Below are 15260 nucleotides of genomic sequence, written 5' to 3'. Positions count from 1 at the left end.
TGAGATCAGCTGTGCCCTTTGTACCTTTAGAGTATGATAAAAGTCACACATGCAGCAATCCATTTTTGCCCACTTCCCTTACTCATTTTCCTAACCTCTTTCTCCTTCTGTGATATGACTCCATATTATAGTTCTATCTTGTATATTCCCTCTCATCCTTCACTACCCTTCTGACCTTGTATATTCCCTCTCGTCCTTCATTACCCTTCTGACCTTGTATATTCCCTCTCGTCCTTCATTACCCTTCTGACCTTGTATATTCCCTCTCATCCTTCATTACCCTTCTGACCTTGTATATTCCCTCTCGTCCTTCATTACCCTTCTGACCTTGTATATTCCCTCTCGTCCTTCATTACCCTTCTGACCTTGTATATTCCCTCTCGTCCTTCATTACCCTTCTGACCTTTCGTTTTACCTTTTTCCTGTTGCTATAATAATTGTCTCTGTTTCTGTATTCCAGGGCAGCTCAACGACCAAAATCTGTCGGTGCCAATGTGTCTGGTGCCACCGCCGCCACAGGTGCAGCAGCTAGTGTTATCAGTGGTACAGGGAGTGGTACCGCAGCAGCAGTTAGTGGAGGCAGCACGAGTGCTGGTGGTGTTAGCAGTGGTACTGGTGTCAACCAAAGCAGTGCAGTGCCTGTAAGTGGAGGAGGCAGCAGTACAGTAGCTACGGCAGCCAGTGGTATCACAAGCAGTTTGCAGAAGCATTCCTTTGATGAACGCTATCACGAGCAGTATGCCAGCGATCGAGAAAGTTTTGATCGGCCACGGGTCCCAACACTGTCACCGACATGTTCAAATTCCCAAGCAAGCAGTCGGCATAGCAGCAGACGTAAGGGTTCTGTATCAGTTTCTCGTTCCTCCAGTCGAAGTCGATCGCGCTCTAGTTCCAGTAGTGGTTACAGTCAGTCCTCGTCGGGAAGCAGTCGGTCCAGATCACATTCCAGAAGGTCATTATCAAGACATTTTCCAGAATTCTCTCCTTTCCTCTTCTTCTTTTCAATCAGGACTCTCCATCAGCCATGAGGGTAATTTACAGTGATGACGGGTTCGCAATATTTATTGGGTCAGATGTGGTCCCTATTTTAACCCTTTAGCCTGTCAAATGTAATCCTTATTTATTCACATTGTTTTGAATTAATCATGCATTATATCATATCTTTGAGATTTCAATGATGTGATTGTTTAACTTTAGAATGACATTGCAGGGTAGGTGTGAGAGGCAAGATCTAGCCAGTTTGAAAATAAAACCTGTAGAAATATTTTGGTGTGATATGACCAGTTTGAATGCTAAAGGGTAAAAATATATTCTTATGTCTACGGAAAATCACTGCAGTGCTGCCCTTCATATATTCAGCACTAATAAAACTCTTAATATTATAGTGTTCCATGATTGAAAGTGGCATTTTGTCCGTTTTTACAATCCGAGTTCAAATGCCACCACAGTCGATTAAATAAGTTATCTCCCCTTGTAGACAAGGGAATTAATCAAAAATGTTGTGCCTCGGCTTACCTCCCCTGTGCAATAGGGGAGATAACCATTTCTGTATTCTAAGGGAGTTAACTAAATAGCTTTTTTAAACTGTGGGTGAATGAGATGCGACTTTATGCAGTGGGCTAAGCTGACATCAAGTTTGAATATGAAGGGAAAAAATTTTCTACCAAGATTTAGCAATAAATTTTACATGAAAATAACGTTTAAAAGAAAGACTCTCATAATTTCATTGTATAACTGTAAATTTGTCTATTATTTCTGTAGTCGAACCAGTAGCCGAGGCAGTCTACGGCGGGTGCCTGTAGTGTCTGTGTCGGGTCAGAAACACTCAAAGTCGGAGAGTCAGAGTATGATGTCAAGCAAGTCATCGACGGCAGAAACACAGAGCGCTGAAAGGAAACCACTTGGAATCTGTGTAATGGGATTACCTCTTCGATCCAGTGGTAAGTATCTCTCTTTGTCATTACTAATCGCTTTCGTCAAAATGCGAGTTGCCATCTAGCTCCTCCACAACAAGAACCCGTTCTGCGCCCCCCTTCGTACTTTAACCCACCATCTTCAAGAAATAAAGCCAACTTCCCTTCTGTAGGTTTTCATGGATACCAGGCCCCAGTCTGATCTGGCAGGGTTTCTACAGCTGGATGCCCTTCCTAACGCCAACCACTCCGTGAGTGTAGTGGGGACTTTTTACGTAAAAATCACCCACTACACTCACGGAGTGGTTGGCGTTAGGAAGAGCATCCAGCTGTAGAAACCTGGCTTCCCAGATCCCGGTCGAACCGTCCAACCCATGCTAGCATGGAAAACGGACGTTAAACGATGATGATGATAATGATTTCTGTTGAAACAGACTGCTTTTGTATGAATTATTTTTTAAAAATGATGTAGAATTTAGTAAAGTACCTTTTGTCATTATTAAATTGTTTAGAATATAAACTAACATGAAATTTTGATGGCAGATTAAAATTTTTGATCATTTTAAAATGAGAAAAAATTGTATCAGAAGCAATGGGCAGGTTGATATCCAAAGGGTTAAATTTATATTAAAGTGAAAAAATGGAACTGAATAATTTAAAAGACCTTATTAAACACTTTAAGTGACACTAATTATAAATGAAATTGATGTTTTCTTGTATTTTCAATCAGTCTAAATGAGTAATTGAATCTATGTTGTGGCTTGTTGTTTTGGGTCTACGACAATCCAAATGTCCGCATATCTTGCTATAATTAAATATTAATTTGTGCTTTATTTTACAGATACTAGCCTTAGGGATGGGCTTTTTCATGAATACAAAAAGCATGGTAAAGTAACTTCAGTGCAGGTGCTAGGACAAGGAGAAGAACGATATTCTGTGGTCAGTTTTAGAAAGTGAGTCCCTTTTCCCCTATTCCATAATTTCATTTACAAATGTTGCTAACAGTTTCTTTCTTTGGCATCAATCTTCTCCTGTTTTCTCTCTTCATATATTCACCTGTATTTTCCTATTACCTTTAATATCTACATGATTATCTTGTGTCATTAATATTGAAATGAAACGATTTAGTTTTATGGGGTTTTTTGTAAACTTTTTGTACAATTCATTCTGTTGCAGACCAGAGGATGCTGCAAAGGCCTTGGAAGCTTCTCAAGATAAGATGTTTTTTGGGAAGAAAATTAAAGTTATGGCACATGAAGGTGTAGGTTAGTAGTCTCTTTACTTGACAAATATATTGAGTTGTGTTGTGTATTGAAATGTGTGGAGTGAAGTTGTTGTGAATAGACACCTCATGAAAGTACAAGTGTTTAAAAAAAATATTGTGTGGAGGTACAGATGTATATGGATGTTGTGTAGAAACTCTGTGGTGGTATAAGTAGTAAATAGGTAATGAGTAGAGGTACACAGGTAAATAGATACTGGCAGTAGGTTGGGTGTCAACTGTAATGGAAACTTAAATTCTATATAATTGAGTACCGTCAGGAATTATTTATTTCTGTTACAAACTTGTGAGAAGTGTGTTGCATTTTGTTAGCAACTGCAATGGTGAGTGTAAAAAAAAGGTAAACAACTTGCCCTGAGCCTTGTTACTTGTTTGAAGGAAGTAGAATGGAGGTACTTGTGTATGAACAGTTCCCTAATTGATCAAACGAACAGTTTTTCTGAAGAATATGAAATTCACACAAGCTGATATTTGATCAGTTGACCATGAGCAGACGACACATGAAGGGACTGGGAACACATTCTCTTACCAAACTGAAATTTGAGCAACAAACCATCACTAGACCATGCATGTATGTAAGTGGCTAGGAGAGCATGTGCTAATGGTCCATTATGATACGTGTTTGCATTTCCTGTAGCTTCAGATTTTCATAGTTTGTACAGAAAATTATAACATTTCTCATATTCTGCTAAAAACATAAACCATAGATTGATAGAAACAAGACGAGAGGGAAAATATGCACACGTATCTATCTATGTATTTGCTGTTGATAGATGGACAAATAAAACCTCATTTCATGTATTTATGTGGGTGTAGCTTGGAATGGATTACCTCCTAGTGGCATGTTTTTCAGTTATTCATGCAACAAAAAATTTGGTTAACATTATGTTATAATAATATAGAGAGACCCCACTTTACTCCCCTTTTTTTTTCTTACATGAAGTGTTCAGGGTTGTGCCAACAACCCAACAATTATGGCCCCTTAAACTATAAGCTTGTGTGAATATATGCCACAAAGGAGAGTGTGTGTTTATGTTTCTGAAGTTGTCCGTAGTAGATTTGCTTGTTGCCAATGCTGGAGAGGTTAATAAACTTGTTTTATGTTTCTGTTTTACTGTTTTATTCCCAGAAGTTGAAGATAATGAATTCCGTCCTCCTGAGGCTGAGTGTGATGAATATCATCCAAAGGCCACACGGACATTGTTTGTTGGTAACTTGGAGAAAGAGATTACAACACAAGAACTAAGAGACCGTTTCAAGTCGTTTGGAGAAATCATAGTGAGTCACTCTCACACTTTCTGTTGAGTCGTTAACGGTGTTTGGGTTTCATCTTTGGTTTATTACAGAAGTGCTTTGATGGTGGGACAACATAGTGTTAAATGGCTGTGGTTGAGAAGCTCTCTTCCAAGCCATATGGTCTTGAATTCAATCCCACTGTGTAGTACCTCAGCAAAGGGTCTTCAGCTCTAGCCTGGGGTTGACACATGGCTTATGAGTGGATTTGGGAAACTGGAAGAAGCCTGTTGTGTGTGTACTTTTGTTTTGATATCACATGATGCTTGTCAATGAGCATCGTTGTCTTATGGGTGAGGTTGTTTATTTGCAAATTCCCATGAAGAACATCTCTGGCTGTGAGTGCATATTACCTTGTTTGGAAACAAGTGAGGGTATCTAGCCATAGAAAATCTGACTCAATGTATTCCATCTGACCCCATGCAAGCATGGAACCACGGACAATAACCCTTTAGGGTTCACACTATTCTGCCCAAATTAATCCTTTTTATCCACATTGCCTTGAACTAATTATGTATTATCTTGTAACTATGAGATTTTGATGAGGTAGCCGTTAATTTTTAAAATGATATTGTAGGGTTAGTGTGAGAGACCAGATCTGGCCAGTTAGAACATAAAACAGGCAGAATACTTTTGGCCGGATGTGGCCGGTTGAAATGCTAAAGGGTTAAATGATAATGTTGATAACAGTTGTTGTTGTTGTGCTCTAGGTCAAAGTTCATAATTCTTCTGGTTTTGATTTAGTTGACAAATTTGGTTTCATTCTTCTTGCTTAACTGAATGATCTGAAACTGGGAGCAAAAGGCATCCAACGACAAGCAGTTGTTGCAAAAAGTATGCAAATGGGGGGACACTGTATCAGAGAAACATTTAAAAATAACTGAGAGATTAACATTCCCAAAGATGGTAATTGTTGATGATTATCATTTAATATAATCCAAATTATATCCTTGTTCACAAGACCCTCTTGTTTATCTAACTATTACTTCCCATCCTTTCTACATTAGTCGACCTATTTTATTCAATGTTTTTTTTTTTTTTTGTTAAAAGTGTCTTCTGTTGTCTAATTCCTACCACTTCATTCATCTTCCACTTGGTCCTGCTCTAGTTTGAACCGTTTCTCATTAAACTTCGATTGACGGTTTTCTGCAGTTGTATGTGATGTTTTGTTTTTTGTAAATTGAATAGCTTAGCTGTTTTTGGACCATTTCTATATGGTTTTCTTAAATGTGTGTGTGTTTTTTTCTTTCCTTTCCTTCATCAGGATATTGATATCAAACGCCAGGGTGCAGTATCTGCCTATGCATTTGTACAGTATGCAGATATCACAAGTGTTGTCAAGTCACTACGTAAAATGGAAGGAGAACACATAGGAGCGAATAAAATAAAGGTTCTTTTTAGCTTTTATTCATCTTGTTTGTCAATTCCCTTAAACCTTTCTAAGTGTTACGGTGGTGAACTGAAGCAAATCTGGTTTGAGAATGTGTTTGTTTTCTGTTAGCAGATCTAACATCCTTCTTGTAAGGTCAAATACTGCTCGTTTAAAACAAATGCCACAATCTTTTCTATCAACCTGTTAGAATAGTAAAGAAACAAACTATTCTATTGTTTCTGTTCACAATGTTTTGCATTTTTGTTCTTCTATAATTTGTCTGTTTTGTTCAAATTTAATTTTAATTCAATTTAATTTAATTTAATTTTATTTTATTTTATTTTATTTTATTTTCAGTTGGGATTCGGGAAAAGCATGCCTACCAATTGTGTCTGGCTTGATAACTTGTCCGAGTCGGTGACGGAAAAGCTTCTGTGTCAACAGTTTGGTCGTTATGGTGAAGTTAGTCATGCTGTGATTGATCGCTGCAAAGGCAGGGCACTAATCTATTTTACTAGTATGGACACTGCACAATATGCAGTTAATGAGATGCGGAGCAGAATTTTAAAGAAAAAACGAATACAGGTAATTCACCACGTGACCTTTTTTTCCGTTTTTTTTTCTTTTTCATTTTTTAAAAAATCTTATATATATTTCTTTTGTGCCAAAATATTTTCATTTACCTCCCCTGACCTGTTTTTTTAATTATGGTGGCATCATTAAATTTAAAGACAATTATAAACTGAAGATTAAACACATTCGTTATTTTTATGTTTGTCAGGATTCAAACTATTTATGGAGAGTAAGAGAATTTTTTTTACTTTTGAGGAATGTAAATAAAAAAAACATTAAGGCAGTTATTGACACAAAAATAACCTTTTTTTAACATCAGAACATTTCGCCTTTCGTTACTATATTTCTGTTAAAATAGTCTGTTTTTATTCCAGTTAGCTTTGAAATTTGTAAGAATTATTAATCTGGTATTTCAAACCTGAAAGTTTGATGGAATGTTTCATTTTAGGTCAATTTAAAAACAGGAAGTTTATATTGTAGAATCGGGAGTGGTCTCAGGCAAGTTAGCATTGAAAGAGTTTAAAACAATACAATTCTTTTCTCAATAAAATGGAATGTGTACATTAAAGATCAAGAACAATAATCTTTGTGGCCATGAAATAATATTAATAATACAATTCAATCTTATTTCCTGCATTTCCTCCCTCTGTTGACCTGTTTCCATAAGTTTTCTATCAGATTTAAATCCAGGTATTGTGTTGACCTGAGTGTAGCGCACACACATTTCCTTGATTTTAGTGAATTTCTTATCCATGAAATATTAACCCAATTCTCTTTTGATGTGAGGCCAGTCACATTCATTTGTTTGCATCTGATGACAGGTCTGCTGCCTTTTGTGGGAACTTTTGCCTGCTCTTAGGACTGACTGACCCACAGTCAATGTCTGTTGGCATGGAACCCATCTCCACTTCAGTCTTTGAAGGTCTCATATAATTCTGGGTGATGACTCTACCAAATCGAAATGACACTTGGCATATTGAGGCATAGTCTTCTCCAAGACTTGCAATGTCTATAATGTCCTTCATGTGACTGCCCTCCTCCACCTCCTCTTTACATGGAGCCCCTAATCCATGTCAGTGCCACTACAGTGTTTAACAGTTAGATTAATGTATTCTAGATGAAATTTTATCATGCAATATCGGACAAATATTGAGCTACGAGAGCTGAACAAATTGTCTTTGGACTTTTCTAGCCACAAGATTTTTGACCAATCTGTTTAAGTAATCTGAATGTGGACATATTGGCTTTTCAGAGAAATGCACGGTTTCTTTTCGTTTTTTTAAACTTATGTGCAGCATATACCATAAACCCAAACTGCTTTAATCAATTTTTGATAGGAGTGGCCCTACTCATCTGTGTGTAAGAATTTACTGTTGAAAGTTGATAACAGCTCTAAATGGATCTCTATCATTTCTTTGAGGATAAGCTCTTTTGTTTATCCATCATAATAACAAAACAATAATAGTTTCTCTTAATTAGACTATAATATTGAATATGGCAGCCTCACTAGAGCTGTTAGCACCAAAAAGAAAAGAAAAGCCTCCAGTGCACTCTGTCAAGGGGTTAGTGTTAGGAAGGGATTCCAGCTGTAGAAACCATGCTAAAGATGGCATTGGGGCTCAGTGTAGCTCTGCAACTTGCAGGTTAAATATTGAGAGAGAGAGAGTCCTTGTAAGGTCATAGTTTCAATTCCTGGACCAAGTATTGCATTGTGTTCTTGCGCAAAATACTTCATTTCACTCAGCTAAAAATTAGCTCCAGCTATAGTGAGGAATTTAAGCCTGCAAAGGACCAGTGTCTCTTTCAGTGGAAATATGTTGTAATCTCAGACAATCTTATGCCATAGAAACTGGATTTAGTCCCCATTTTATGAGCCTTGGGGTTCAAGATGGACCTAAGGCTAGGTTCAGTTTTATGGCTTTGTTAATATTATTTATCAACGACTGCTTTATGTTTGTTGAAAATGTTGATGTTTTGAAAGAGTTAACAATTGTCTTTCTATTCGTATGTAGTTTGAATCTTGATTAAAGAAACAAAAATAATCATTGTTTAATGTCCTCAGTGTATATCTTGTTTTAAACTAAGTGATGCCACTAATACGTCTCTGACCATTGTTAGCATTTTTATACCATCCTGGTCTTTGTTTTATATTTACATCTTTACTGTGATATATATGTATATATATATATATATATATATATGCACATCCACTTGGCCTTTGTTGTTATATTCCCTCTTGACCTGAAAACCGTTATATAAAAGAACAATAAAATAGAATATGAACAGGCTTGATGCCTTCCAACTGCCTGGTTGTAAGGCATCAAGTCATTTGTAGCCTATTTATACAGAAGTGAGGACATATCTGCAGGATGGGCCAAAAGACACACACAAAATAAGCTCCACACACTCTGAAATTGTTAAAGACATGCTTTAGTTTTTCTAGAATTGAATAGAATAAATAAAATCATCATCATCATCATCACTTGTGTATACTGAACAAAATATATAATAATAATAATAATAACAACACAATATGAATAAAATGGCAGATATTCTGGTGTGTGATTTTTGGCCCATCCCGTATATATATACGCAAAACAAATGACTTGATGTCTTGCAACTACCTGTTCATATCTTATTCCGTTACACCTACATATTAGTTTGACCTGCCCATTGCCTAGAGCCAACTCTTATTTCCATGAATTCTGTACCCCTTCGTCCAATGCTGGATTTTAGGCACTGAGTGTGGTCTGAGCACTTCCTCTGTCTCTACACGTTATATTATGTCGTTTTGACATTTTACCCATCACTAAAATATATATATATTATGCACACACATACGTACATACAAACACACACTCAAACAACATATTCCTCATTTCTAAACTGTTCTTATTTCACTTAAATTACATAAATTGTGTCTCAAGTCATTTCTTTTCTCTCCTTTTTTCCATCATGGAATGTTCTTCTGGTTTCCATAATATCAAAATATGGAAGACTTTTTTTTCTTTTTTTCCCCCCCCCCCCCTTTTTTTTTTTGTATTTTTCTGTTTGGTTAGAAACTTCTACATTTTGTTTAGTAGAAAGATAATAATAATTAAGTTTGGGTCTAATTGTCTGTCATCTCATGATTATTAATGATACCCCCTCCCCTTCCCCGAAGGAGCCCCCTATCCCCACTCCCCCTCTTCACAGCCTTTTCTTGCCAGTGGTTTAATGTTTATTTTCATTACTTCTCTAGAAATATAATTAATGATGCATGGCTAAAAGAAAAAAAGAAAAAGCAAGGGATTTTTTTGTCCCTCTCCCCTTTCCCTCCATCACCCCCACCCAGCCTCTCCATCTTGATTTTGCTGTATTTCACATTTGCATGATATCTTTGTGTGGTTTGAACCTTTGATGGCTCCATTAGCAGCTTGTTGTTCTGACATAGTTATATAGTGGCCCCTGTAACACCTTGTGTCAGTCCCTCGACCCTGTCTTTACTTAACACATTCAAACGAACATACTTAGACTCATTGCTGTTTGCGTTTGAACCGTTTTAGAAGCAATTAAACCAATCTAGTTTCCTATTTAATGTCGAGATAAACGTGTCACCAACTAGTTTTGATGGTTGCAGTGTTTCCATAAATTAAAGCTCGTCAAGACAAATACTCTCAGATTTTAAATTGTAGAAAGAAATAAGTCTATTTTGTGATAAAAACTGTAGAAATGTTGGTATGGATGTGCAGTTAGGCAGCTCGCTTTGCAGCCATGCCATTTTGAGTTCTGTCCCCGTGCACAGAACCTCGGGTAAGTGTATTCTTCTGTGGCCACAGGGTTGACCAGTCTTTTGGAAATGAATTTGATAGTTGGCAGGCAGAAACGTGTGTATGTGTGTGTGTTTGTCCCTCTTTCCGCACAGCTTTTGCAGCTGCTGTTGGTTTGTTTACATCCCTGTAACTTAGTGGTTCAGCAAAAGAGGCCAATAGAATAAGTAGTAGGTTTTTAAAAACAATGAGTATTTGGGGTTGGTTTGCTTGACTGAAGCCCCTCCAAGGCAGTACTCCAGCATGGCCGCAGCCTAGTGACCGAAACAAGTAAACAATAAATAAATGGATGATGATGATGATGATGCCGCCTACTCCATAAACCAACACATTGTTTAATGTCCTTTAGTCAGTGAAAAGATAATCGCCAGTTATTATAATTTACAAGCTGTAACTTGTTAGCTAAATTGAAATACTAATTATAGTTTAATTAACTTGTTTCTATATTCATTTAATTCTTTTTTTTTTTGTTATAATAATTTTTTTTTTTATTGCAATAGAATTTTTTTATTATTTATTTCTGATTTTAAAAACAATTACTTTTTTTTTTTTCATTCTCTTTCTGCCCACCTCCCGTTACCAGATGTCATTGAAGGGTTTATTATTATTATTATTATTATTATTATTATTATCATTATTATTATTATTATTATTATTATTATTGTTATTATTATTATTTTGTTAGACTTCTTACACATCCTTATTAATTAAGTTCACCATCTTGTATAATTCCCCTGACTGGAATAGAGGGAGAGCAACAGTATGTTTAGACTTTTTCCTTTCTCTGAGGCCATTATTGCCGAGTTTGCTTACTGGAAAATCTCTTCCCCTCTCCTCTCTCTCCTCTCTGCCTCATTCATCCTGCCATGAAATGACTCGGACCATGTTGGTTCATGTTCGTTAGTCATTGTATATGAATGGAGGCAGATGTCACAGTCTGTCCGTACATAGTTAGCTGGTTAACAGTTTCTCTGAAATGAATTAAAAACAAACAAACAGAAAATTGCTTTAAAACACTCTCTCTCCTTCTATCTATCTATCCGTTTGTTTCTATCTATCTGTTTCTATCTCTTTCACATAAAATCCACATTCACAAAAAACACACATGCACACCTCATATGTCCATCAGAATTATTTTGTCTGGGTGTTACTTCCCTGAGTTAATCATTAAACAGGCAATATGTTGCAGATCGTGTACATGGGTACACATCTACAGACAGCACATCTTTGTATATATATATTTTTGTGCATGTAAGTTTTGAGATTTTATTCAAATTTTGTGCTGTGGATTGCTGTGTTCAGGGCATAAATTTTACCCTAACAACCAAATCACTTGCTATGCTGTGCAGTTGTGCACATGAATTCATTATAGAACACGTGCATGCAAAATATACTTATGTACACAAGGTAGAGTTGTGTGCACCTAAGGTTTTCAAAATGAAATCAAATTTCTTTTCTAACTGAACAAAATAATTAATCTATATAATTTCATGATAAAAAATGTTTTAGAAAAAAAACATTTGAAAATGTTGTGCACATGCTTAGGTGACCCACATGGCATCTGGTTTTAGAGTGACATGGTACCAAATGCTTACGGCGCCAATATCTTGTCACTTGTTCTGTAGTTGGAGTGTTAGTCTTTTTGTGGGGGTTGGGTGAAGGGATCCCCTTTAAACCTTGTTTTGGGTTAAAATAAGTACCACAATTTTTATTTATTTTTGTATCTTTTAAAATCTTTTCCCTCTCCTATATTTGCCCTTACCACATCTATTCTGAGAGTATTAATGTAGAAATGAAAATTATCATTTTACTGTAAAACAAAATTCCCCAAATAAACCCTTTTCTTCTTTCTTTCTATTATTATTATTTTTATTTTTTTATTATTATTTTATTATTATTATTATTATTATTATTATTTGCTTCTCTTGTCGTCTGGGGTACCTCCCACCTTTGAGTCCTTGCTCCGTTGCGCTAAAAAAAAAATGTCTCTTATCCCTACCCCTCTCCCTTTTCACCCTCCTCCCACTACAACTTTGTTCACTGATATTTGCTAATATCTTGATTAATCTCATTAAACCTTACTACGATTTCTGAGAGTTAGCATTTTTTCCCTTTGATGGATCTTTGTAGACTGGTGACTTTAGACTTGATGGACATCTCAATGTAAGTTAATATCAATTTTGTGTCCTTATTTAGTTGGAGGTATATGTGAATGAACAATAAATATATATATATATATATATATATATATATATATATATATATATATATATCTATATATATGTATATATATATGTGTGTGTATATATATTATATATGTTATACATATATATGTGTATACTTATATACGTGTATATATGTATACGTATATATGTGTATATGTATATATTTGCGTGTGTGTATGTATGTATATATACATTACATATATATATATATCTATATATATATGTATATAACTTAACTTGCACTGAAAACTTTTAATATGCGTACACACTCATACTTACAGGCATATATGATGCATACACACACATATATATATACACACACATGTATGTATATATGTATACATACATACATATGCACACATAAACACTAGTTCTATGAGACCAACCAATCTTGTAGCACCTGAATGATTTAGTCATACATATTTTCTTGGCTGTATGAAAAAAAAAAAAGTTTAAAAAAAAAAATTCTTTCGTCCACCCTTAATACCCTAGTTTGTTAAATTTTTGTACTCCACTCCGTACATCATAGCAAGCATGATTTCCTCCTCTCTACTATTGACTGTTCAGACCTCATAGGGCCACTGCATGCAGAAGAGTTTTTCTGCATTATCAGAGTTATGTCAGCATGATAAAATTTCTCTTTTTTTTTTTTTTAACCTTATTCTCTCTTTTGGCACTTTCTGTCTTTGTCCTTTGCTTGCTGTATGGTACCAGTAATTAAAAAAAAAAAATTCTTTCGTCCACCCTTAATACCCTAGTTTGTTAAATTTTTGTACTCCACTCCGTACATCATAGCAAGCATGATTTCCTCCTCTCTACTATTGACTGTTCAGACCTCATAGGGCCACTGCATGCAGAAGAGTTTTTCTGCATTATCAGAGTTATGTCAGCATGATAAAATTTCTCTTTTTTTTTTTTTTTAACCTTATTCTCTCTTTTGGCACTTTCTGTCTTTGTCCTTTGCTTGCTGTATGGTACCAGTAATTAAAAAAAAAAAAATTAAAAAAAAAAAAGACAAAAAAAAACAACTTTGTTGTCCAACCCTGATCTGAATGGCTCTCCCCATTTCCCCTTACTCCCCCACCTCAGTCTCAAGCTGCTATTTTCTTATTAACAACTTTTCATAAAGTGTCACCAGGCTGAAGTGTTCTACAAGCATCTCTTTTCCTGCCGATTGCTTTCTTTGCCTGCCATTCTGTCTCTTCAATATATATACACATATATATATATATATATATATGTTCAAGACCCACACCTATAACATAAATATTTTAGATAAGCTGTTACTATTATTATATCATGTTGATGTTACACAATCTCTAATGACAATGGCAATGGCACGATATTACCAAACCCTCGAGGACAACAGTGGATTCCTTGCAATTTATCTTTTGTTACAAATATTATTGTTTTTCCCAGTGAGTAACACTCGATAGAGAAACATTGTTTTACTGTATTTTCCCTCCTTTCTCTTGATTAACTTAAGAATAATTAACATTTAAGTTCATTAAGAAAGAGAACAACATTAAGAGGAAAACGAAAAAAACTTCAAACAAATTATTGTGTATTTTATAGAATTTTAAAAGTAAACTAAAAGACATATTTGTGGGTTTTATTTTCTTTTAATCAAACTACAAATATCTTAGTTGCTTAAGTCCATGATATCTTCTAGATTTGTGAAAGATATTTTTTCTTTAAATTTGATTTGAATGGTTTTCCCCATAAGTTTTACCTGATCTGAAATAAACTCATTAAGGAAACTAAATTGTTCTTGTTTCCCCTCCATCTCCACCTCTGAGTTACCCGTTTGTCTGGCATCCTTACCTGAGTCCAGTTTCCAACGAATCTTCTAGAATGTTTTTCAACTATGCCTTTTTTATATACAAATATTCTTTTCATATATGTGCATATATATATATAGATATATATATTTGTGTGCGTATGTGTGCATATACATATCTATCTATACATATCTTCTTTTATATGTTGTAGAGTACTTCAGCTGTTAGCTAGTAGATTTTTTTGCTACTAAATATATCTCCTTGTCTATTTGCTTTCTGATTGTTATATAGTCCTTACTGCTCGCATTATATGGTACTGCTCATAGTATTACATAGTAGTGCTCATATCATTATATAGTACTGCTCATAGTATTACATAGTAGTGCTCATATCATTATATAGTACTGCTCATAGTATTACATAGTAGTGCTCATATCATTATATAGTACTGCTCATAGTATTACATAGTAGTGCTCATATCATTATATAGTACTGCTCATAGTATTACATAGTAGTGCTCATATCATTATATAGTACTGCTCATAGTATTACATAGTAGTGCTCATATCATTATATAGTACTGCTCATAGTATTACATAGTAGTGCTCATATCATTATATAGTACTGCTCATAGTATTACATAGTAGTGCTCATATCATTATATAGTACTGCTCATAGTATTACATAGTAGTGCTCATATCATTATATAGTACTGCTCTGATTGTTACATAGTAGTGCTCATATCATTATATAGTACTGCTCTGATTGTTACATTGTACAGTTGATACTGTTATATAGTACTGCTTATATTATTACGTAGTACTGCTGAGATTGTTACATAGCATTGCTCATAGTATGTTATCCACTGCCAAGGTAACGTAGTGTTGTTTCTGTTCAGAAGATTTATCTGGCTGGCATTAAGGAACTCTGTGCATAGAATAGAATTATAGATTAAGCATTGAAAAAGTTTAAAATATACACACCGTGAAAGACATACAGAAAAAAAAAGAAA

General features: G+C 35.1%; 1 protein-coding gene across 8 annotated transcripts in view; it reads left to right on the top strand.

Annotated features, from left to right (window-relative positions):
* LOC115224839 (msx2-interacting protein) overlaps positions 1-15260 on the top strand; it is a 169475-nt gene that overhangs the window by 118207 nt on the left and 36008 nt on the right. For 6 of the 8 annotated variants that reach the window (XM_036513786.1, XM_036513789.1, XM_036513785.1 and 3 more), the window contains 8 exons: positions 461-952; positions 1762-1940; positions 2755-2866; positions 3090-3178; positions 4313-4473; positions 5753-5878; positions 6218-6445; positions 12373-12405. In XM_036513786.1, coding sequence (XP_036369679.1) covers positions 461-952; positions 1762-1940; positions 2755-2866; positions 3090-3178; positions 4313-4473; positions 5753-5878; positions 6218-6445; positions 12373-12405 — 1420 coding nt within the window. The remainder of the gene's footprint in view (positions 1-460; positions 953-1761; positions 1941-2754; positions 2867-3089; positions 3179-4312; positions 4474-5752; positions 5879-6217; positions 6446-12372; positions 12406-15260) is intronic. The other 2 variants (XM_036513787.1, XM_036513788.1) reach the window with 2 other exon arrangements.

The sequence above is a fragment of the Octopus sinensis genome, linkage group LG26 (genome assembly GCF_006345805.1).
Source record: "Octopus sinensis linkage group LG26, ASM634580v1, whole genome shotgun sequence".
In the NCBI taxonomy this organism is placed as follows: Eukaryota; Metazoa; Mollusca; class Cephalopoda; order Octopoda; family Octopodidae; genus Octopus; species Octopus sinensis.
This window is presented reverse-complemented; position numbering and strand designations above follow the sequence as displayed.